The sequence below is a fragment of the Rhamphochromis sp. 'chilingali' genome, assembly GCF_963969265.1.
Source record: "Rhamphochromis sp. 'chilingali' genome assembly, chromosome: 6".
Classification (NCBI taxonomy): Eukaryota; Metazoa; Chordata; class Actinopteri; order Cichliformes; family Cichlidae; genus Rhamphochromis; species Rhamphochromis sp. 'chilingali'.
The window spans coordinates 9884530-9911133 of NC_137933.1; the positions used below are offsets into that span (position 1 = coordinate 9884530).

Sequence of the window (26604 nt, forward strand, 5' to 3'; positions counted from 1 at the left end):
GGACTGAAGTCTTTTCTGGGCTGAATCTGGCCCCTGGGCCTTATGTTTGACATACCTTATTTCCGCCACTAAATTTATTTGTATATTTTTTCTTTGCCATCCATAACTCAACATCTTGAGCTATATGTCCAAGCTAAAATTTCAAGAAAATAACTCAAGATTTTAAGGTAGCTCAGTCAATCAGGAAGCTCTGTGAAGGTACGTCATTTCCTTGTTACCTGTAAGCAAAAGGTGGAAGGCATTAGCTACCAAAGCTGAAGCTGTAGGTTCATTGATTGAGTCAACTGCTGAGTTCTTTCAGCATGGTTTCAGAAATGATGAAATCTCTGCGTTATTAGCTAAAAGGCATGCTGTTATTATCAGCACGCAGCAGTTTGTACATGTTTACACTGGTAGCTCATGGATACTATCACTACCCAAGGTTGAGTGTGCCTGTGTCACTGCCATCTGTTTTCAGGTAACAAAGAAATGTCAACTTATTAACTAAAAATTTGGAGAAAATAACTCAAAATGTCAAGTTATGGATGGCATTTTTTTCCAGTGGTGAAAACTTCCATATGACAGAAAAAAACCCCAGAAAGCAACTGGTGCAGTTATAGGAAAGTCTCAGTTTTCTTTTCCCAGTTACAATTACGTCATTCTTGGATAATAAAAAAGTAGGATCTCCCAGTTTCTTCCAGTTAAATTAATGCAAAACTGAGGTCATACTCTTTGGCCTTCTACTTTTAACTGAGTGCTTGGAAGATGACCCGGGCTCTTTGATACTATTAAATTACAAGTTATATAATTCTAAACTAACCTCATCTTTGACACAAATTGGAAATTTACCAAACAAATAAATGCTGTAGTCAACAATCTGCAGACTAAAATCTTTTCTTAAAAGAACAGGGAGTACAGGGAGTTTTAAGAACCCTTTTTTAGTTTTATTGAAGCACTTTGGTTTTAAATGTGCTGTAAAATCTACTTATTTATTTTAATAAATAAGTAAGTAGGTCAGGATGGAAAAATTGCGATGATGGTTTATCATTAAAACACTTAAAAAACACACCTTTCTGTTAAATGCCTGTAGATTGGCTCATTCTAAAAAAAAATGCTGTTTGACTTATTTGAGTTATCTGAAAGCTGCTGGATGAATTACTCATTTCTACGAAAGATTCATTAGTAAAGATGAACACCAAGCATTTAATACTTCAGGTGATCATCTTTGCTTACACAATCTGGTCTGTTTGACCAAAGACATAAGAGGCTGGATAGGAAAAATAGAATCTCAAATGTTTATAACGGTAACTGACTGGGAGATGAATGCCACACTTTATTGATAATATAAGCATAGTGTGTCATTTGATATTACCGCAGTGTTATTTCATCAATCCACACAAGTTTTAAACATTATTACAATATCAAACCCTAAGACTTATTTTTCCCATTTCTTTACTATGGTTTTCACAATTCATTAACATCATAATCAACAGAAGTGACAGCACACACTACATACTGTCATTTTTCACGGTTTTACAATGTCTGTTGGGATTACAGCGAGGATGGTAGTGTAACTGTCATTACCTATAGACTGCTCGGTGGCTCTGATCCTTCTCCTCACCATTTATGATACAGGAATATAAACCAAAGGATTCTGCACCTTGAATACCAAAAAAAGGACAAAAAAACAAGAGAGATTTATTTTAAAATAGGAAGTAAACAGTATGCAATGTCAGCCTTTGTGTCAGGCTTGCAAAAAGATTAATGACACAGGCTTATAATTTGTAACACAAGTCCAAAAAAGACCACAGAGAACATAATTAGGAGATGCAGCATTTACATGTATGCATTCTCTGAGACATAAATCACACTTTAATCAGGCATGAAGCAAACGTGCATTGTGTATTTCTACCTACATTCCCCTGAGACCTTTGTGACTGCTGCCTGAACTGCTCAGAAAAACTGCTGCAGCATTTCTAATGAGACTAAAATACATGGATCCCTTCCAAGAGACCGGCCTGGACTATTAGAGCAAATACTGTAAACACGCGTATCTCCTAATCTCTGTCTCCATAACATGAATTGCCTCTTGTGCCCATTAATGCTGGCTCTTTAACAGACACTATGATGAGGGTCAATGTGTGGCTGGCAACAGCAATTGAATCAGTCCTGCAGTCCTCAAACAGAGAATTCTCATCTCCCTCTCAGTGCAGCGCTCTTTCTCATTGAGAGATCACAGATAGTCTGTTTAAGCAACATCTCTTAGACAGAGCCTGCAGCTTTAATAAGATATGACAAAGGGATCTTCATTGTCCCCACAAGATTTCTAATTCTTTAGACCCCTTATCATCAAAATAGTCCAAATTTACTCTTAAATCTTACAACTTAGATAACATTTTTAGGTTTTAATGGAATTCACTAAAAGTTAACTGTGTTAAAACAAAACTTTACAGTCGTTTTACAGATGTTGAGCATTTGCAAAGCACTGATTTATCTGACAAATCATATCATATCTCTGATAAAATAAACCTTGTTGACTAAATATGGTGACACAAGAAATCAATTTTGTCCCGGCTAAATACTTAACCACATAAGTGGGCATTGGGTGCTGTTGGAATACTACTACAAAAGTAGTAGTTAATAGCTAATTAAACAGGTAATACTTACAATTCAATTAGACTTTCTAAGTCTCTTCTAGGCTATTAATACTCAGTAGAATATCTGAGTAGATATTTTCTGAATTTCACAATCAGTGCATTGTTGTTCTGCTTCCTACTGAAAATGAATGAATCTTCCAGTGGAAGTGACACAAAATTACATCAAGCAATGCGCCTTTAGTCAGTTTGGGAAGTTTTACAGTTTTATGGAAGTGTTATGTCTAGAACTTCAAATGCCTCACTAACTTCTTTCTAGATGTGTGTTTTCTCACATCCCCTTAACAAGCTGGCTGAGCACCTTTTCACTAAACAGGTAATTTAAATGTCCAGTCTACTGCTTTTATTCTCGAGACTTAAAAGCAGAAGTGACATAATTTTAAAATAAATAAAAAAAATACTACTGCTTTGCAAATACAGTACATAGTAAATGTAATAGCCAATGGTTATACTGTGTATCAGTACGGCTTAGTATTGTATTACTCCACAGTTAGGACAGCCATGTGGATGACTGTGTTTAGTGTATGACAAAATTTTGATTCCTGAACATTCCTGTGGCTTTGCTTCATCAGCTGCGCTGCTTTAAGCCTTGAATAGCAATTGTTGCCAGTTTGGCTAGACACCACTGACAGTGTATATTTAAAGAGAATTAGGCAGAGCACCAGCCAGTAGTGCTGATAAACTTCCTGGCATTTACAAGCAAGTCTCAGAAATGTAGTTAATGGATTAAGGGGAAAAATGTAAAAAAAAAACCAAAAACAAAACCCCAAACTGCCATCAGCACTGTCAGACGACCACATTTGCTAACCAAAGTGAGTTTCTTCAAGAAGTCTTTATACTACTACTACTACTATTACGCAACAAAAAAACAAACCAAAAGCTAAATGCTAGCCATCGCCACCATTTATGTTTGGAATTGAGTTTTTACCAGACTTACTGGAGGAGCGAGAGCGCCCATTCATGAAGACATTGAGGAACTTCTTGGAGAAGTGGAGGTCCGCCTCTGGAGTAGAATCCTCAGATAGGCACGCTGTGGCCTCTCGACGCACTCCTCCCATACGAGGGTCATGCTCCTCTTCCTCTTCCTCATACTCCTCTCCGATGGCTGACTCGTATGGAGACGAGACACAGTTGTCATAGACGGTGGCCGAGTCGCTGTCATCGCTGTAGCCTTGGTAACACTGCCGGAGACTGACTAACTCCAGCTGAGCATGTTCATCCACCACCAATGTATATTTAACTGAGTCATATGTCAGGCCGCTGGCCTCTGAGCTCATGGAAGTCCTCGGTGGGGCAGCTCCCTTTACCCCTCCCTTTCTCATCTTTGCATCCATTATTAACCTGTCCACATCCTCGTCGTCCCCACAGTAGCTTTCATCTGTGGCATCAACGTACTCAACTGATGACCCAGCCCTGAGCATTGCCCCAGCTCCTGTACTTGTCCCCTTTAGGCTGAGGTCCAGTGCATGGGAGGAGTGAGCTGACACAGCCATGCTAGGTGGCGTGATGAGGGACTCTACACAGGAAGCGTATGACGGTGGGGGGACATAGATCTCGTCTTCCTCATAGATGGAGGGGTTGGTCCGGTCCGGGAGGGGCTGATAAGGAGGTGGTCCCTCTGTGTCAGAGCTAATGGACATGCGTCCCTGCTCAGTCTGCTGTGAGAGGAAAGGCCGGTCCTGGACGGTGGGGGGTTCCAGGGGATCTGCGGAACGTTGCACAGGAGTCAGATAGATCTCCTCTGTTGGCTCTATATGAACATCTGTGTGGTATCTAATCCTCTCCCTGTGGGACCCACTGCCATCCGCTTTCCCTGAAGGATATAGAGGAGCTGGTGTATAGTTCTGTGGTGGTGGTGGTGCCGGTGGCTTCTCCTGAATCTTGGACCGTGTCCCAGCCCCTGCAGATGAGCTGTGCGAGTGTCCCGAGGTGTGACTGTGTCTGCAGGGGGCGTCGGTGGAGGTCCCGCGGTCTTTGGTCTGCGCTCCCCCACCGTGCACCTTGTCCTCGTCGCTTAGACAGCTGTGCTCACGTGGAGGGGTGAGGTCACCTAGAGGGAGTGCGGGCGTGAGCAGAAACATGCAGACACCCAAGCAAACACACATGCAGACGCAGATGCACAAGCAAAGCCCAGACGCGCACACGGAGCAAACATACGTGATGCAGAAACGCAAACATGATGGACAAACAAATGCGCACACATGCACGAAGACAGACATGGCAACGAATGCACAGGCAGATAAAATAAAGCACACACAGAAAGAGAGAAAAGTAGAAATGGTTAGGTAACGGATGTCAGGATTACACAGCCAAATCCCCATTACTCATCAAATTCAGAGTGTGGCCAGGAGAAGGTGATTGACGTGTTATGTCATAATCCATTGGCAGGGGATTCAGACATCATTCCCGAGTATTTTGAAATGGTATTTAAATAACAGAGGGGCTAATTCAGGACAGGACTGATTTCAAATTAAATCTGTTTCATTTTCATTTAAATGTTAAAGCTGTGCACACAAGAAGCACTGCAAAATTGAAAGAATCTTTTCATTCAGTGGCGGTCCTAGCCTGTTTGGCGCCCTGGGCGAACACACCCTCTGGTTCTAATTTTGCACTCCAGTATGAACACAAATCCCCCATATCGAGGATCATCACAATTAACCTAATAGACCTAAACCTTAGTTCACAGATTGACTTTGTCTAAGGTGTATTTCTGGGATTTCACACAACCCAGGATTCAAATCATGAATACATAATGGGCTTGGATTTACAACATTATGAATGAAATGTGCTCTACTTGGAAGCAGCAGGGCCCCTCCCCTTTCGACGGGTTGTGTGTGAGACTTTAAATCATCAAACTGTAAAATATAAATTTTTAATTGTTATTGATCCCTTTACCCCGAGTCCTAAAGTGTATATTTATTTTCTTACTCTTCTTATATATATTGTTTGTTTACTTGCACTGCTGTAACTGAAGCCTACTGTACTGTATGTAGCGGAGATGACAAAGTTTTACTTTGACTTCAGCAGTAAGCAGGCGCACCGAGGGCTCTCGCGCTCACTTTTCACGTACAGAATTTCGAAAAAACATTGGTGCAAATTATAAGTCTGTATCATAATGTCTGGTGTTTTCGTGTTTGTTGGGTTGTTTTTATTTTGCGAGTTGGTTATTAGATGCTGCTCCAGCCAGCCAGAGAATCCCCCGCCGCCCCGCCCTCTCCTCCCTGTGCCGCAAGCACCAGGCGCACCTCGCAAACGGAGGGCGCCCTTACTCCCAGCAAATGGGCGATAGAAAACCGATCGGTGCCTATGCCATTCCTAATATGCGCTGGCATGACGTCGGGGCAGCATGAATACGAGCAATGATCTGGCAAACAGATTTACATTTGTTTTTTTCAGTGAGTCTGACATATCAAATGACAAATCGACTATAGTGCTCGCAGTCACACCTAATGAAATTCAATCCAATCCAAATAAAACCAAACTACCCAGACAGCAACACTGTAACACTTGCCATTATTTCAATTTATATAATTTATAGGGCATGGAATAAAAGGGCATCATCTCACAACAATGTGCTTTAAAAGCTCTAAAGTTTGTCCCTATTACTTGAATAGAACATAAAAGTTCATTTCGCCTGAATTTGGAAGCTTGTTCCCCAGATTTGCCTTTAAAAGGTCGACTTAACACCTAATATTTACGTTTTTCTAACTGTTGGCTGTGAATCTGGTTACTCTAGCTTTGGATGGTGCTCTTCAAAGAACAGCATCAATGGGCTATGACAGCCTCTAGCTAGCTTTAAGCCTCAGCTGGCTTCCAAACACGCACAATATACAGCATAGCCTCAGCTAGCTCAACTTGTCCCAGCAGCTAATCCAAGGCTGAGCAGTGTCCCCAAGGTTCAGAGGGACACACAAGCTGTCAGACTCAATGCAAATCACACACGCCGACACTGACTGAATGTTACTAACACAACAATGGATTCAGTCCAGCACATCCCAGTTACCATCAACTAAATGAGAAAATGTGTCTAAACTAAAACATGACTCATAAACATGATGTGGGGAAGCTCACCTGTTTTAAGGGGCGAGGATGAGCCTGAAACCTTCTCCTGCCAACTGTACTTCTTACCAAGGGAGTTGTTGTTTAACGTGTCCTGAAAAAAGAAGAAGAGGAAGGAAGTTGAGAGAAGGAACAACAGATGGATAAAAGAGGAACAGAGATGGGTTTGCTCACTGAATTCTGGATCCTGACACAACATATACAACTTCTCTGTGTGTGAGTGTGTGTGTCTCTCTCTTCCTCTCGCTTCTCTCTCACTTCATATACACACATGCACACACAAACCTTTTATTCTGTTGAATGAGCAGGAACTCTTTTGTCCATGCTCCGTGGTGTGCATTTAAAGGGACCTGACATTTACACAAGCCACTGGGAAACACACTCACGCAGTCAGACAGCCTCTTTAGGCTGTTTTGGGGGGGTAATTGCTGATTGAAGTCATGAAACTTGTGAGGTTTCCTTTCTTTCTATACATTTCTAAATATGGAAATCAAGAAAGAATAAAAGCAAAATCAACCTTGTTACAAAAATCTATATGAACATCTTTGTGGTATCTATATGACACTTTCATTTATAAGTACAGAAAAAGAGAGGTTGCTGATCATTGTCACTGATGAAAGGAGTCATTTAAAGAGCAGCTTATCAGTGATTGGTGAACAGATCATAAAGGGTGTGGCTGCTCACAGTGACATCTCTGCTGAATTAAATACAACTCAGTGCATCCAGTCCACACCCACAATCAGTCACAACACAGTGACTGAAACACTTCTCAGCATGATATTAAAGTTGTTCTTAAGCCATGTTTTAATCTCTTTTTAAAATATATGTATAAAAATGCAGCAACCAATAAACTAATTGATCATGGCATCTAGAATAGGCCGAAGAAGCCAGCAGTGTTTCCAGAAAATTTGGCATTTAGCCACCAAATAGGTTTTAAAAGGAATTATTCAAAACCTGCCAAACACGCTTATGAATCTAATCATTATCACGACTGATATATTTTGTGACTCAGTGGCTTATTTTAACGGCTTCCACAGAAAGACTATGGTTTAACACTCAGTTGTAGATAACAGAAGAGTTAAACAGAGATTTTAACAGATGGAGAGCTGGAAACTCCTGTGACGACAGCACGCACAAAATAACATCTTTTCCTCCTCCGTCCACCCACTACGTGTGACTCACTTTTCCATCTACGTGTACCAGGCGGAGACAGGGCTGTTGCCATGGTAAAGAGTGAATCAGCAGGTAGGAAACAACTGCATATATCTGAGGACTCAGAGTCCATGACTAAAATCTGTGTGAATTTGATACAACAGAACACAAGCTTGCCAAGTTGAAGTGTTTGGAGACCTTGGAAGCTGAATGAATGAGATGGGGCGCCTTAATTGACAGCTGTCTCAGCCTATCACAGCTGCATCTTGTGTCACCCTGCCATATTTGGATTTTCTGCATGAATTTCATTGCAAATTGAGCTAGCTATTAAAACCAGGTCAGCTTGAAACTTTATAAATCAATTTTAAATGACAACATGCTACTTGTTCTTGCTGGTATCTAAGCAGACCTTCCTTATAGTCACACTGCCACACAAACACACATGCACTTCAACATATGGAGCATGCCCGATAAGTAATTAGAGTTAGATTAATCCTTTCTCGGAGGGACATCTGTCTCTCTGCCCACTGAATCACTTCAATTGGGAAGCAAAAGTGGAGACAGTCTGTAAAGCAGCACCCTCCTCAGTACTGCAAAAGATTTATTATACTGTGCATCTTTGACTACTCGATATTTCAAATACTATAACAACTAAAAGGTGGACAGAATCAGAACTGGTTATTCATTTTAAAATGGATAAAGAAAACTAATTTTACCTCATTTATTTGACCACTGCACAAGGAAAAAAGGTTTTTAATGATGAAATTCAACCTCTTAACAGTCTGACTCGATGTGGCACTATTGACATTACTGGATTAAAAAATACTGCTTTTGAAAAAACCCTCAGTGTGTTAACGCTGATCAGAGATGCTTTTGTTCAGACATGGGACTCGCTGCAAAACGATGCAGAGCAAATATGCCGTATACTTTTGCATTTCTGCACACTCATTGACCTGGAAACAGTCGCCCAGTGTACACAACCTACTCCTCATCTAACAATTCAAGGTCTGAGAAAAAACATTAATGACTGGAAATCATCCTAAATCTTCTGTCTCATTCCTGCTGTGTAAGGATGCACACTGTGAAAGTCTTCACTGTCACCTCTGCCTCAACTGATTTAGCCATGCTGTCTCAATAACAGAACAATACTTTAATAAATCTACTTCAGCGATGACAGATCCGTTTTTTTTTTTTTATAATGCCATGTGATCTTCTCAATCTATCAATTTTGATGGTATTTCAGACACAGATTTTGTTTTGTGTTTCGTTTTACTAAAACATAATATTACCCCGATTTCCTTGATCACACCTGATGATATTTTTTATGACCAAAAAGTATTTTAAATAATAAGTATCTAAGTAAAAACGCGACACCCGCAACTGCTAATGAATTTATCTGGTATAAAATGCAGCCTGTTGATCTGTGTCTTCACTTTCATTGCATGTATTAAACTTTTTAAAGAAACCTCAACAGTAAAGTATTTCAGCACTGGTTTAAATGTTTTTTTTTCTAGTTGCTGTATAAAAGGTAAAAATGAACAGTGCTGGAATAGACAAGAAGATTTCCCCAGTTGAAACATAACTGAGACCAATTACTTCCTTTATACTTTTCATTTTTGACAGCTCAAACAACCTACAGGAACAAAGCGGAGCACTGAGCAGAGCAGACTTTGCTTCCAGATCAAGTGCAAAGCAAAGGCAAACAGGCTGTAGACGCTTGGCTGATCACGCTGACTGCCTGCACTCAAGGAGGCCAAACTCACTCACTGTATACATTACTATGTATATGACATAGAGGTAGTTCTACATTTCAGTGAATCAAAGGAAATATTTCTAGAATTCAAATGTAAACATGAATAAAATGATTTAATTTGTTTTCTTGAATGACATGGTTTTGCCTTTTTTCTCTCAAATTAATTCCATCACATTAACAAGTCATGGCAACAAATCCTTTATTATCTGAATTAACAGTGTAATGTATCATGTAACATTATTTCTGACTCTTTAGCCCATTTTATAGTATTTTGTTCGGTTATAAGGCAAAGTATCTGTATTGTTCATCCAACCATATTCTCTGAAGCTCTTTTCACCTAACAAGTTCTAATCCACTCACTACATGCTACTTTTCCTTCCCAGAACTGAAAGAAACATCAGTGACGCTTGTGCAGGTGTTGAAACATCTCCTGGAGCTAGCTAAAGGTTTTGATTTTGTGCACATTAGATGTGTCTTATTTGAACTTGGACACTGTCCTCAAGTCAAGAAGATCAACGTATTAGCAAGAGGCTATAATGATGAATGTCCTGGTCTAGTAATCATTACGGATATAAAGGAGGGAGTCAAGAAAACAATAAGATGAGGACCTCAACTTCAAGTAACTCAATAAGTAATTATTAACAAACTACAAACACTATCTGAACCAAATCAGTTCATACTTTAACATGACAACCAAGGCTTTTATAACCTTTTGATCCAAGTCATAATGTTTTCCTTATCTGAACAAAGTACTTCAGCCCTCATCACTATCTTTCACTCTGATGTCTACCACCTACTCAAACCATAACTATACCACTGTCATTATCAAAACTTAATTAGCAGATTGTAATGCTCAATTTTTAATTCATAGGTTTTACTGAACAAAAAAAGAAAAATCTAAATGTGTGCTCTATAGTGCAAATACATTTTTTAAACACACCTTCACTGTCGCAGTAAACCCGAACATGGTTGCACACATTTGTATGGCTACACCGCTGCTCTTTATCGATACTTTACATTTTTTAGTTCCCATTCCAAAACTAAAGCCTAAAACTACCCTAAAATGTCTTCCTTCTTAGTGCTGGTCCTCACTTAGATTGATTTACATGGACACACACACACAGACACACACAGACACGAATGGTCACGAGCTCAAGCGCCATTGAAGCAAACAGAGACGGGCACCAATAGAAAAAAAGAAATGACAGTTGAGGCTATTGTTCAGTGGAGAAAACACATCCTGTCAGAGAAGCAATTGTAGTGAATCCAGTGGTGATGTCAAGTAGGTTATCCAGTTATATTTACAATTTCAAACATAATATTTGTGCGAGAGGAGGCTCCAATATAGGTGGAGTGAAAAAACACTGAAAGAAAAACACTGAAACATTCCCACAGTCCTCCAGAATTACTCATCAATATTTGTCCACCTGCCACAAACTGTTTAACTGTGTGAGTGAATGTGTGTGTGTGTGAGAGAGCGAGAGGATAAGATTAATTCAGGCTATACCTGTGTGCGTGGCACGATTGGGAAGAGGTTAAGGGTCGTGGGTCTCTTGGGCCGGTAAGTATCCATGGTAACAGGTGCTGCAGGGTCCTTGGTGACTGGCGGAGTTGAAATTGCAGACGCCTTCGAGGATTCTTTGTCACCGCGGTAACCGTCAGCACCATCGATGAGGTCCAAATGCAGCATCTCTGCCTGAAGCTGGCCGACTGCTCCTAGCTCCGCCTTCCCCGACATGCTATTGGTTCCTCGTCTCACACGGCTCTGCAGGGATTGGAATAAGCCCGACATCAGTCAAGACAGGGAAGAGAGAGAGAGAGGAAGACAGTGAGAGAGAGTGTATGTGGATGGGATGAGGAGATTTAGCTAGCCAATTGGAAGCAACTCTGTCTTCAACAGGAACACATTCACTGCCAACACACAGTGCCGTTTAAAGCTGAGACGGACTATTTCTAGCATCAAGCTTTTCTACCTGACAGAATTTACCTGCAGTAATGAGGTTAGAGTAAAAACTCAATCTGCTCTGCTATTTCTCATTTTATCTTTTTACTTTTAAAGCTAAGAAACCTATTCTATTAAGAAAATTAGTACAAAAATTTCAAAACAAATTCATGATATTGACCCTGGAAACAGGAAATTGTTAAAAATATTCACGCCCCCAAAAGAAACAGATATAATACCTCTGGCCTTTCGTGCAGCACTGCAATTGAATCAATTTGTTAATTGCTTTGATGATGAAACCTCTCAAAATCGATGACTCCGTTAGGCTAAACAATCAATTCATAAAACAAGAGTTGGAAAATTAGGCACATTTATTTACTCTAACGCTAATCATACACAGTGTGCAAGATATGAGTTTGTTGGCAAAAAAGAAGAAGAGATTCACTGCTGCTGAAACAACACACAAGCAAAGCATTTGAGAGACAGTAAGTCAGAGGGCACTGGGACAGTACAGTCTGCTTCACTTATCATCACTATCCCTGCAGCTACACATACAAAACAGACACACACACAGCACATGGCAAGTCGTTGCTAAGCCTATTATAGTCTTTAGTGCTCTCTGTTTGCCTCACATACAGAAAAACCTGTAAAAAAACAAATGCAAATAAAACAAGAACATGAACAATGTTGAACAACTGTTTTGGAGGTCTGCCACCTTCTACAGCACAATCAGAAAAAAAAGTTATTTAGAGTTATTTAAAGTTATGAATCTAAAATAATCTATTTCGTTTTTACAATTTGAGAGACATGAGCAAAAAACAAAATGAAACAAAAACAGTATAGTTGCTCTAGAACTAAAACCTAATTAAACTTAATGCTATAACATTTATTTTTGATACTAAGTAATATAGTATTATCAAACCTTTATTTATTTATTTATTCATTTTTGTTTGTTCATTTGTTTTGTCAGTTTTAGCATCTATAAAATTTAGTTTGGATCCAAGTCATATTCTTTTTAAACATCTGTGCTAGTCCAGATTAAAGTTAACGGTGTTTTCTCTAGGCTGACTGTGGGGTGAGGCTGCAGTACTGGATCGCCCCCTCAAGGCAATGGTAGGAGAAACACTGGTGTAATTCTCAGCTGCCATACAAAACACAGTCACAGTCACCTTAAACTATTTTAGGAAACAAACCTCACAAAGGAAACTGTGAGGAAGAGAAAAAAAACCCATAATTTAATAAGCTACTGTTCTGTAAATACTTCATACACCGAGAAATCACAAGTACCAGGAATGTATTATAACCAATATCGTAAAGATTTAAACCTTTGTTGTAACAGACAGCACTCCTATTAACCGAATTTACTTGTTGCAGACTGTAAGGTAACAGTTGCTGAATGGAATGGAGGTTAATTCATTTCTGTTGGCTAAGTGTTGCCTTCAAGCACATTTGTATGCAGTGAGACACTCATCCCAGATATCCAGAGGTCTCTCACTCCCAAGAAAGAAAGAAGCCTGCCTGTCTTTGAAATAGGACTGCTATAATGGTTTGCTGAACAGCCAAAAGCTAAAGTGGAAAATGTTCATCTAATTGCATTCATACTCAGTCCACATTTATTAGACTTATATGGTTTAGTCATTTACCCATACAACTGTTTTGAATCAAAACGAGGGCAAAAGCAAGAATAAAAGCTCCTTTAAAAATACAGACATAAGCCAAACACAAAGATTGCCAAGATGCAGATATTAACTGTATATGGAGATCGGTTGTTTACTGCCGAGTATATATCAGACCATGGATTACTTTCAAAGATGATACAAGAAAGGACTGACACCAACATGTAAAAATTTAAAAATATATATATTTTCCATAATCTTAGATTGCAGACAATCATGAATTCTATGTTTGGAGTGTGAGTTTACATGTAATCTCTACTAGAGGTGTTTTTATTATTTAGTCAGCTTGATGCCAGCTGTCGTAGATCGGATGGTTGCATGTCTAATATGCTGACAATAAGTAACTGCAACAATATTTGCAATAAGCATGTTTATATGCATTTACATGTGACAGAGCCATGACTTAAGTTCATGGGAAGAGGCTTGAAGTGAGGAGGAAGAGGATATCATTGTCTTTTTTCCTATGTGTTTTCACACACATAGTGAAAACACATAAATAAAACAATAAAACATAGGTACGACCCTTCATATCTTATGTCTGAAGTTGCAGCCATGAATTAAAATGTTCCTCCCTGCAACTTGAACACCTACAAGTTTTCTTCCCTTCCATCTTTGGCATGCTACATATGTCTCCAGCCACATACATAAAATGTGATTAGACAGAACATCCATGTCCATCTCCACAACTGTGGCTGGGCAACATGATGGCTTACAGCTCTTATAGTGTTACTAGATTAATTCTTTATTTGTGAGAATGCATCAATTTGTTGGAAGACACAGTCACACCTTATTCAATGTATATTTATGAGTATAATTCTTTTTTAATGCCTGACTATATCTTTAATCCTTTTTTGATCATCCTGTATAGCAGGGATCAGGCACAGGGGGGATTGGGACTGCTGTTGAAGGTCACTCTAAGATAATATTAATACTGAGCAGATCTGAGATCAGTTTATTGGTGTGGCCCTCCACAACAGGTCCAGTTTCTCATGTGACCTCCTCGGTTAATTAATTGCCCACTCCTGCTACATAGCTATCTGTATGCTTATCTACCTTTCCATCCTCTTATCCACTTAATAATCTTCCATCAATCTATTATCCACCCATTTATCAAGCATCCAGCAGTCTAATGTTCTATATTCGATTCTTGTTCATTCATCCATCCATTTCAGTCTAGCTGGCATTTATCCCATCCCATCTATATACCACCTTTCATCATTCAGTCTAACAGTTATACTGTTTATAAATAACTGATGTTGTTGATGTCTTAAACCTGTGTTTTTTTCACAGCAGAGATTATGGGAAAATGATGCTTTTTTTTAATACAGTTTGATGTCAATTTTGTAAACTATGGATAGACTTATAGTAATACCGGTGATCAAGCAGGGCACAGTTTGGGGCCTGCAGCCTTCGCTGCCTCTTCTTCCCAGCTAGTGTTGTCATGGTCACTACTGTTCATCGTTCATATGCAGTCATGATTTATCCAGCTATCTATTCCTTAAACAATCCAATTATCAATTGGTCATCTTTAATCTACAGCCATATCCAACCAACCATTTACACACACTGCAAACACCTGTAAGTGGCATGTGATGAGCAGTGAGTTTGTGTTGTAGGGCAGCAACGTCATGTCAGTGTCTGTCTGTGTCTAATAACAACAATCCTCCCACCAATATTTTTCTTTTGTCTACCCTCACTCTCCTTCACTTCACCTTTTCACCTGCTAAAAATCAATGCCTCCTAATGGAGCCTGCAAATGCTCTTCTCCTCTTCTTGTTTATGATGAGAAATTATTACTGGACTCTGAAGAGCCCTGCCCCCTGTTGCTAGGAGACAAGGGGATCAGTGACTAAGGAAATGATGCTGCCTTGAAGACGTGATGCTCTTCTTTCTCCCAATCAGAGCAGCCGGAGCAGGGGAAACACAAGGAAAGACTGAAAATGTCAAATCACCCCAAACGTACTGCTCAGCTGCAAACCGAATGCCAGAAAAATAAAATATAGAAAGAGAACATTTGAACCACGCCGACTTTGAAAGGACCTGTATGTGTTTGTCAAATCCAGAGTTTTGGCTTCACTCTGCTCTTATAAAATACAGTAAAGTATTGCATTTTATTTCATTTTTATTAACAAACGAGCAGATAGATAGATATCTATATATATATATATCAATTTGGCTTAAATGAATCATGCAGGAGAGGGTCGGGCCTTGTAAGTGTCTGTTCATGTCAATGGGAATACATAAAGGTAAGCACAAGGCTGAATATCAGAACACTGCTGTCATATCAGTTGCTCTTTATTAACAGTAGCAGAGCCAAACAGGGCTTCTCCTGTTTCTGTTTGCATTGATGAAGCAGCTTCCTCTCCACTGTTACCATGTGTGGATGAGATGACGTGAGCGGTATCCATGGGGGCAGTGTGCGTGTGTGTGTTTGTGTGTGTATAAGTGCCAACACTGCATGTATTTTCAGCTTTGACATGTGCAGTAGGTGAGAGAAACACTGTTGCCATGGAAATGGGTCTGCTTCTCCACTGGTGTTTTGCTAGACCCTCTTTCACTCCCTCTCTCTCTCATTGCTCCATTTATTTTCTATTGCTTCCGTCCTCACTCTCCCTCAGTATATCACTCTCCTTCTACCCTTCTGGATTAAGGGGATCTGTTTCACTGATACTTATTTATACAGGTTCACCTTTAAAACATTTTTATGGGCACCTTATATTTTAAGACAATACTGTTGAAGTGCATTGCAGTGCATTACAAATATCAGTAATTAAAATAACACACAAGGAACATGACACCTTTTTATGAAGTTCAATAGCTCAGATTTTTCCAACTTTCTCTAAAAGGTTTTTTTCTTTTTGTTTCTGTAAAATAAAAAAAGAAATCATTTCAAATATTTACATTAAGCAAGTGAATTTAATATAAATAAAGCAGAATCTAGACATAATACAAAGCCTTGATTCTCCATGTGTGGTAAATCTGTGTGTAGATGCTGCTTTTTGTGTGTTTTTGCAGTCACTTAAATATAACTGGCCATCCTATCTGACTCCACCCTGACATACGACATTTCAGCCATCCACACACAGCAAATGACTCCTAATCAAATCCATTCACCCTTACACTTGGGCATGAAAGCACTTCCCATTCTCTCTCACTGATTTTTATAATGCATGTTGTCACTTTATGTCTCTCAGAAGCACTAAATATCTTTAAGTCTCATTCTGGACATCAGCTGCTCTCCATTAACCCTTCAAGAACCCTTCACAATAGCCATGTGCACACTAATTTAGATAAAAGCCCATTTTCTCTGTCTTCTTCAACAGAAGCTTCTTAACTGTGGAATAACAAGTGACTTTTGTTTCATGTTTGTGTGTTCACCACAAAAATGAATCAAAGAATCTATTTATTTACATTGTCATAAGAGCAAAAGAAGCAGAAGTTTTGTTTGAGAAGAACATTTTGGGATAAAAGCACCTAAATAGTCTAACAATTCAGGCCTATTTGGTGGTAATTTGGATTTCTTCAAAAATATACCTACAATCTTGTTGATCATGACATCTCCTCAGGCGCAGGAGTGTTGTTTTCCAGATGGCAGACACTTTATGGGTGAAATGCACGTGGTTAGCTACAATGATTAATATCAGTTAGCTCAGCTTTTATGTCCTTTTATATTAAGTTTATATTTATTATCATATACTGTATACCCCAATAAAATGCCAGGAAATTATGGAAAAAAATATATATTTTCTACCCAAGTCTAATAAAAAGAGATATAAATCAAAGAGAGATTCTGATACAGAAGGAAAAAAAACACACCCATCTGTCTCCCTGTGTTAGCCCTGCGACAGACTGGGGACCTGTCCAGGGTGAACCTTGCATCTTGCCCTGTGGTACCAGGGATACCCCCCCGCGACCCTGATGAGAATAAGCAGATGAGAATGGGTGGATCCCGTCCCATCAATTATTTGAAGTACTGTACAAAATATCTTGTTCCTACCACTATTAACACTACTTTCAATCTGTGCTTACTTCTGCCTCTGGTGGCCAATTTGGGCCTATTTTTAATCAGCCAAGCTACAGGACTGAACAAGCCCCAGAGGAGACATGGCTATGTGGTTGATGGTATACGCCTGTGGCAATGGGACTCAAAACACCTGAACTTAAAGATTAAAAGGTCAGGTGGAAAACTTCTGTCCTTATAATGTTGTTAGCCCACTGTCCATCCACCCACCGAGCAAATACCACAGTGCACACCTCTGTGGCCCCCTACTCAGGTAGGCACCACACATGTCTGGTGTGTGTGATGTTCCTTCCATGTGACCGTTCATTATTGATGAGACCAGATACATTTTCAGTCTCCCATCGGATGATGAGATCACTGATGAATTCAGCTCTGTGTGTGTGTGTGTGTGTGTGTGTGTGAGGGCTCCCTACCAAATATTCTAAAGCTGCCCTGCCTCCTCATAAATTTTTAAAACAGACTGGGCCTCTAAAACTCTGTGCACTTTAAAATGAGAAGCAAAGACAAGGCAGTGCCCCTAAGGTCTGTGATTACAGCTGAAACATAAAGAATGTCAGTCTGTTTCATCAAGCTGATTCAGTCTTTGATCCTTGCTTCTGTTTTCCATGGTTAAACATTCTACAAGAAATGTTTTCAAGCACATCATAGTTCACATGACAAACTGAACAAAATTAGAAGGACGTGGAAAAGAAGGACACAAAGACCAAATCAGTGGCTAATAAGGTTCTTATGGTTAATGTCATTTAAAAAAAGCTGAACATTTACACTTCCAGCATACTGAGGAAGATGATATGCCATTTGTTGAATTTGTGTCTACTATGGTTGTCAAAAAACCTCAGATATTAACTGATAATAAAACTAATGTTTAAATACTAAATTAATCGTTTGCAACAAAAATGATTTTTTTTAAAAATTGCCATCTTTACCTCCTCCAACTGGCACAACAAGCACAGAGCCCCTCCCATCACTTACAGCTAAAGGAATTTAAAGAGGAAAGCATCTACTTTAAGAACAATGAAGTATTAATCCAGTATTATAAATGCTACCCTGGCTGGTGCACATGTTAACTTGTAGTAATTATCTGATAGCCACATTAGCCATTTTAGCACAGCTAAATACCACGCCCAAAGTGCTCCTCTTCTATATTACTGAAACTATGTAGATTGTTGGGTATTGTTTTAATTGTTGTACCTTTTGTCTATTAGAAGATTCTATGATCAATTACCAAAATAATTTATAAAATTATTAAAACCTCTAAACTTAATCATAAATACGTTTTTTGTTAAATCTAACTTATAAATGGGAGAATTAGTTGAAAACTAAGCAATCAACTACTTCAATAAATGACGTCTTCGCCACTTGGTAAATCTCTTCTGTTATGTGTAACTTGTTCTCTGCCAACTCTTAACGAAAAATGTTTGTTAGCCAGTGGCTACATTTGTTATTTGTCATCAGAGCTTGTTTCCTAAAAACAGCTTCCTTTAGTCTTAAGTGATGGGATTGAAGTTGGGCACAAGACAAATATAGAACAAAAAACATGAACTGAAAGAATCAAGCTGTGTACAACTGTGGGGTGGGTGTAGTGATTTAAAAACCTCAATGAAAATAGCAGTGGTTAAAAAATAAACACTGTGACATCTTTCTTTTTATTACTACAACCTCCCTTTGTCTGGTGTCTGTCACGATTTCATGCTGGTGACAAAAACAACAATTTCCTTTATTCTGCTAGGTGCCTTCAGTGTAAGGTTCAACACCATCTAAAAAGCAAACTGCATCCTCACTGGTGAGTCATTGCAAGATATAGAAAACACTCAGAAAATCAACACATCTTGTTACTGACTACCACAAAAGATTATACGACTCTGTCCGGTTATGTACTGTACAGCTCGGGAAACCAGCATTGTTAAATACACAATTCACTAAGCGCTGGACTCAATTCCAAGCGTGTGACTGTTGTAGCTGTTATCTATCCATAAGATCGCCAAGAAATTGTTAAATTGGACATTTTGCAATTTTTCTCCTTCAACATATAGCTGCTAAAATGATCTTAGAACAAGAACAATATACTATATGCGATCTACACACTAACTATACCTTAACTTTTGAGTAACATCTAAATTTTTAGCCTAAATGGTCTCCTACAGGATCTGTACTGTCATTAGAAGAAAATTGCACAATAAGGGGATTGCATTTCTGTCCTTCTTTCTTTTTTTCTTAAATAAAACAACAGTGCAATTATTTTGCCCCCTAATCACTGGTTGACATACTGAGGAGATAAACAAGAAGCAGTGCGAGCGGATCACAATCTCCTGATTCTTATAGAACCTTAACAGCCTTAACTTTAAATTGCAAGTTTCGACCAGTTCCTTGCTCCAAAAGAAAGTTAATCTTCTTAGACTAGATATGTAAAATGATGTATGTATGCCAAATGCTTTGCTCTAAAACAAACATGCTTAGATGTCCAAAAGTGAAGATGCTTGGCCATAATGGACAATATAACATTTGGAGAAAAATAAACAAACCCTAATCACCCCATATCAATTATAACACCATGGCAGAGAAATGAATGACTGTACTTTGCTAAGGCTTGGCCAACACTGGCACATGCAACCGGACAGTGATCACAACAACAGAAGCAAATCTACAATAGAAAGACTGAAAACGTATGGCCCAGTCCAAGTCCAGACGTCAACCCAACTGAATTGCTGTAGCACAGCAAAATCCCGCCAACTGCAATGAACTGCAGGTATATGGTAAATTAGACCAAAGGACATGAGATTTCCAAATGGAGGGGAGTGACATTACTAGGACCAGTGAGCTGTCTCTTCCAGCAGCAAAACAGTTTGTTTGCGCTTCCTGAGAGTGACAACACGTGAGATTTGCTGTTGGCTGCGCTGTGAGATTTGTCTTTTTTGCCATCCATGGGGCCATTTTGGATTCTGCGAGGCTCTTCAAGGAGATGAGTCATCTGTCTTCACACACATAGACACTTCCAGCAAAAAGTGCTCACATTCAGCAATGTGAGCTATAATTAGCTCCCAGGATAGCAAGACAAGAAAAAAAGAGTACTGTGTGAAAGAGTACTGGCTTTTAAAACCCCAAAATATTCCCACCACTCTGCATTATTAGAGTCATTTTTGTCCCATCAGTCAAGTCACTGCCTCACTAAAATGATAAAATATAACTCACAGAAATAATGAAAAAGGAAAAGAAAGATAGAATCTTATTTACTCACACAAATGCCCTGTGAAAAGCCTCTCGCCCTCTAGTTGCCTTGGTTACAGCAGTAGAGTTAAATAGAAGATGATGATCTGACAGAATAACAAATTTAACTCTATTTATTTTCTCTTTCAGCACCACTCCACTACTATTTCTCTTATAGTTACATGTATATATTCCTTACTCAGTTCTGTTAGTGACCCCCTCATTTCTATTCTTAAAAACAAAACAAAATAAAAACTCCCAAAAAAAAACTCTTGGTGGATTTCAACAAACAGTAAAAAGCTCAGAGTGAATTATTTAGATGCCCAGGATGGATCGGGGCAATCGCATGCGATCACATTCAAAGTTCTTTCAGCGAGCGCCTCCGACACCGTCTGTCAGGCCTGTCTGCCTCGGGCTCCTGTTCTCTGCTGGCAGGAAGCTGAATGCAGCAGCTGTTCATTACAAAACACTACAGAGAGGAGAGACTGACCCTTAGCTGTACTCAAACTTTGACAGAGTGTCACCGAAAGGAGGCAAGCCCAATTTTTGAAGGATCGCATGATGAGTTTGACGAATAACACTGGAGGTTATGCATGAGTGGAACGTACAATACGATATAATTTTTTTTTTAAAACTTTGTTAGATAAAGTTAAAAGGCTTTGGTGTACGATCATTTTGACCTTGTTTGTCAGTGGCCTTTTCAAGTGGACGACCATCTGATGTAACTTAAAAGCTTCCCAAGACACTCAGAAAGTTCCCAAAGTCCCACCACAAAAATAATGTCATAATCTTTGCAGGAGGACTCACGAATGCTTTCTATAAATGACAAATAGCATACACAAACAATTTGAACCTCCAACCCAGCTTTACATAACTCAGCGGATCCTCTAGTATACTGCAGCTCTCATTCAGAGCTGCTGATTATTTTTTTCACCAGCAGCTGATAAAGAATAACTTGAAGATGAACACTACATCTGCAGCTATGACAAGACATCTGCCAAGAAGCAGCTCTTCATGGGGCCATCCTACCTTTATATCTGGGCCATTGCAATTGAGGCTCATCCCACACTCATCTGTGATCTCTGTGATTTCGGAGAGGTCGTCGTCCTCAAATTCATCAAGGCTGATGTCATGGGTCAACCTGAGTGAAAGGGTAGATTAGGGTGAGAGGGACAAGAAGAGGATAGCGCATAGATGAGTCATATATATTTAAAAAAAAAAAAAAAATATATATATATATATATATATATATATATATATATATATATATATATATATATATATAATCCTCAAGCCATAGTACATCTCAGAATCTCTTGTTGACCCAGTTATTTGTATCTCCTATGCTCAGTCCAATGACAATTTGAATATAGGTCGCTATAAATGACCAAAATATAACAAGCATAGGCATCTACATTAATACTTATAAGAGATAAACAGATCTAAAGCTATTGTTTTGTGTCATAGTACTGTTCCTAACAAATGGAAACATGGCGTTTGACTCTTATACCACATAGTTTTATACACTTCACTCAGACCTCTAAAGGATTTATATTTAGTATTAAAGCACTTACTAAATGTTTCAAGCACTGATTTCAGGCAGATCTAAATCAAGCACTACCTGCTCGTTTAGAGCAGAAAACAATGAGCATCCAGGATTTTATCAGCCTGTTTTATTTTGTGAATATCTCCATCTGCTGTTTGTAAAAGTGATTTTCTTTTGGCACCACTACACTTCATTCATCACAAGTGGGACTAAAATTAATACACACAGCATAACTCTTTTTCTTCTCCTTCTCATACTTTGTCAGTGACAATGAGCTATAGGGTGATTATTCAAGGAAAGTAATGTATTACACATAATTCATTATAATGTATCATGCTACTTATTTAAAGAAGGTAATGCCTTACACCACTTGTAGCATTACCTTTGGATTACTCGTTGGATTCACTGTCACATAAAGCCACCGCTGGCAAAAATGCAGAATAGGAAACTAAGAAAAGTGAACTTGTGTTTTGCAGAGAAGTACAAACGTCTTGAATGCTCCTGCAGCAGAAAGGGAAATGTACGGTCCTGCTGTCTGTGGCAGGATTCAATTAACATCCAGTAAACAATGGTTCAGTTTTCCCCATCTGCAATTATGGCTGCATGTTGTCCCTTTACCCTGCAGCCTCCGGGCATAACAGACTGAGTCAGAGCAAAATGTTATTTGAGATGCAAGACAAAGACGACAGAGCATGGGAGCAAGCCGTCAAATAAACCTTGTAAACCTGTGCAGCTACCATCCCCCCACTGATGCATCATGGTAATGTCATTTCTGACTGCTAGCGTGAGTGTACATACAGCTATTACAGTCTTTAGCCATCACATGTCAGAGGATGGGAATAGAAAGTTAAATAGCCTGAGAAAAAGCATCTGTTACCTCCATAATGAAGCCCTGAAGGAGGTGGGAGATACAGACTGAAGGAAGGACAGAACAAAGTGAACAAAAGAAAAGAAGACAATGGGAAAGTAAAAAAAAAAAGGAATACATGTAAAATAAAAAACTTTTTACAACACAGCTATACACAGTGTATGTGAGTAACTTAGATGACCTTAAATAAAACTACTTGTACTGGTATTTTCATTTTTAGGCAATTTGTGGTGAGGAAATATTGATTTACATCATCATTATCCTTAAATCTTTTTCTGACACTAAAACCTATATATCATAGGTTAATGATTTTATTCTGACTAACCTATAGGTAAAAATACCTAAATTTAAAATGATGAAATAATGTTAGCTTGTTAGTTTGTCCAATTACGTTTGAGCACTTGGGGGAGTGTGTAGAAAACTGGCAATAATTCCTCAACAGTTAATGCAGTACTTTTGGAAACCCACTCAATTAAAGCCAAAATTCTGAACTTTAATCACATCTTAATTGTTTGGTTTGAAGCACCCTGTGGTGGTGTACAGGGGCAAATACAAAATGTTAATAATGTTAGTCCTGCAACAGGTTGACAACCTGTCCAAGACAACCTGTAACCCTGGGCTATTTCACCACAGGTTTGCATATATTATTAAACTACAACTGAGGAAAAGTTATCAAATACCAGACTGAATATGCCCTCTGACCAAAGCTATCAAAAAACAACATTTTAACTGGTTTAAATTGCAAGTTTTGAGCAGTAATCCGGGCTTTTCAAGGGATATTATGAAACGGTGAGTCTACAGAGTTATAAGTGAGAGGGACTGAGTCCATAACAATTAAGTCAACAGTGAGAAAAGTGTGAAGATGGAGAGAGTCATGGAGGGAGGTGGGAAAAAGAAATAATTTAAAAAATAAACCTCTTTGTCTGCAGCCAAAGAGAAATCCCAACAGACTCTATACCACAAAGCAAATTACATTGTCACACGTCGAGGTTCACAGGGTGAAGGGTTGAACAGTTCTCAGATAAGATGGGCTGCACGGGTCACATCGCAGTTAAATAAAAACGGAATGCAATTATTTGCAAATCTTATAATCCCACATATTTTCTTCAAAGTAGAAAACAGATAACTTTTTGAATTTGATGGCAGCAACAAGTATCACAAAAGTTGAGACAGGGGAAACAAAAACCTGTAAAACTATGTGGTAGTAAAACAAAACATCTGGCAACAGGTGAGTAACATGATTGGGTATATATATAAAAAAATAATAAATCTTGTGGCGGTAGAGTCTCACAAGCAAAGAAGGACACAGGTTCCCCAATCTGCAAAAAAACTCCAGATATAAATTCTGCAACAATTTGTTACTCAGTATAAAATTGTCACAACTTTGAATATCTCATCATCTACAGTATATACAGTAACATCATGAAAAGATTCAAAGAATCAGTAATGGGTGCTTGTGATCAAAACAGCATCCCAACTTTTCTAAAATTGGAGTTGCAAATGCACTCATTTAACAGTTGATTAGGTACACTCAGCTAAAGCTAAGACGATAATACAACAGTTCTCCAATAAATCCTCCCTTCATCAATGTTAAGTTTTCAGTTCAGTGGAAATTTTGCTAAAGAATTTTATTAGGTAGTAGAATAAATTATTATGAATCATGTATTTTTTGCCTAAGCATTATAAATGGGATAAGCAGTAGAAACAGCTGCCAGTTTCACACAATCCAATCAGCAGCTGTCCATTTATGGGCTCAAATTGTGGTCATAAATATTTTGTATGTGTAAATCAAATGTATATTTGTGTACTGAGTTTTGTAACATGGTAAACCAAAATATCTGAAAGTTTTGTGTTTGTGCATCTACAGATGAGAATTTGTGTGTGTGTAAAAAAGATTTACACGAGTTACAAAATGTTTTGTTAAGATCTGGTTACAGATACAAAGCAAAAAACTACGTGTAAACCTCTGCACTCAGGTTTCCTGGCTGCGTGTGGATTTCAACTTAGAAGTACAAATTTTGACCTGATTTTTCTTCCTTTCAGCTGATTGGTCAATGTCATGTCAATTACAAATTTGACAATCCAATCAGACAACAGATGGGTTTGGCTGTTGGAGTGATGCTTTACTGAGCTTCAGGTCCTGGAAGAATAAATGCCCTTTTACATGCCAGCCCACCATTTTCCTTCATCACCAGGAAGGAAAACAGTCTGTGTGTGTCTGAGTTCGGTCACAGGTTTTTTGTGTCACAGGTTTACGCGTTTATGCAGAAACCTCCAGTATGGGCTACTCCAGAGCCTTTTCAACAGCGCTGCAGACCTCGGGGGGAAAGCTGTGGAAATGACACAGTCTTCACTAGTGGGGATAGTTACAAAGCTTTCTTCGTTATGAATTAGCGATACATGTTTTTGTTGGATATTTGAAGATAAAACAACACAAACTCTTGTAGAGGACATAAAGTCAGATACAATTTTTATACTTTTATACTTTTATACAATTTTTATACTCAAATACAATATTTTTTTAAACACTAACAACTGAATTTAAAATTCACCTTCCTGAAATTGAATTTGTATTTTTGAAAATTGTAATATTAATAGATTGAATTCTATTTAAATGTGTACACTGATCAACAGGAAGTTTGCTGGACCAGATTATCTAGGCAGTACTTGATGTGGTAAGAAGACTGTCATTGTTCCATAGTGCCACAAAAGTATACAGTGTTTGGATTGATCTTAATCAGTATGTAATGGTAAGGTTTTGACCCCCAGCCCACTGACACAGTCCAGCTCTATCGACCTTTCAACATATGTCTGCAAACACTCGATGCACCTTTGCTAGCTTTGCCTTGAGGCAACTGTTGTTGTGGTTTGGCAATGAATAAATACAACTGAAAACAAATGGAATTCCCTTGGGATTATATTCCTGCACTATGTATACTCATCATCTCGCTACACTTACAACCTTACCAGCGATCAATGCAGGCTGACTCAGCAGACTGCTTGGGCTGTCCAGGTCAGAGATTCCTGTGACACATTTACTGTGTCATCATTACTGAAAGTGAAACATGGCAAATAGGGTCAAGATGTAGTAACAACCGGCCAACATCAACATCATCACCATGACACAGCAGAGAAAACCAAATAAATTCAGCAACATCTCACATAGGACGGGACTCGGGATTCGACTTGGAAACTAAAGGCTTCATATTTTCAATTTTTAACAATTTTGGCAAAGTTTAGAAAGAACAATTCAAAAGTAGTTCTGTAATAAAAAAGAACACATTCAAGGATTGAAAATTGACTAATATGTCTCAAAACATAAATTTCTCTCTACAACATGTCAAAAAAAACTTAAGTTCACCTCTCCTTGGCTGATTTGAGCATTTCCTGCTCAGATCTGTGATTTTGATCCCATTCTCAGCACATTTTATCTTTCTGCTGAGATTATTTAATTTGATTATTCGCTTTAAGTGATGTGGATTTTAAACTGTTCAGCTTTTAAACGGTCCCTGCAGACAAGTCCCATCAGCTCATGTTGTAAAACAACTTCAGATTGTAACAACACTGCAGGACGGATGTTTCAGTTTTATATCGCTAAGGATGTGGGACAAACTGCAGCATTATTGTAACAGCAGGTGGTGACAGGGCAGCTTGCTGCCATGTTTGTGTCTCCTCGGCCTGTCTCTCTGCTTGTGTTAATGAAGGGCAGAATGACCTCACGCTCAGGCCATGATGTGCTTGGCCAGCTCA

The 26604-nt window shown here is 38.8% G+C and overlaps 1 protein-coding gene across 2 annotated transcripts in view; it reads right to left on the reverse strand.

Annotated features, from left to right (window-relative positions):
- The window catches only part of mapk8ip1b (mitogen-activated protein kinase 8 interacting protein 1b), a 45551-nt gene that overhangs the window by 6414 nt on the left and 12533 nt on the right, over positions 1–26604 (reverse strand). For both annotated transcript variants that reach the window (XM_080885564.1, XM_080885565.1), the window contains exons 2-6: positions 21470–21581; positions 11105–11362; positions 6705–6786; positions 3571–4683; positions 1564–1639 (exon numbers count right to left, since the gene is read on the reverse strand). In XM_080885564.1, coding sequence (XP_080741690.1) covers positions 1564–1639; positions 3571–4683; positions 6705–6786; positions 11105–11362; positions 21470–21581 — 1641 coding nt within the window. The remainder of the gene's footprint in view (positions 1–1563; positions 1640–3570; positions 4684–6704; positions 6787–11104; positions 11363–21469; positions 21582–26604) is intronic.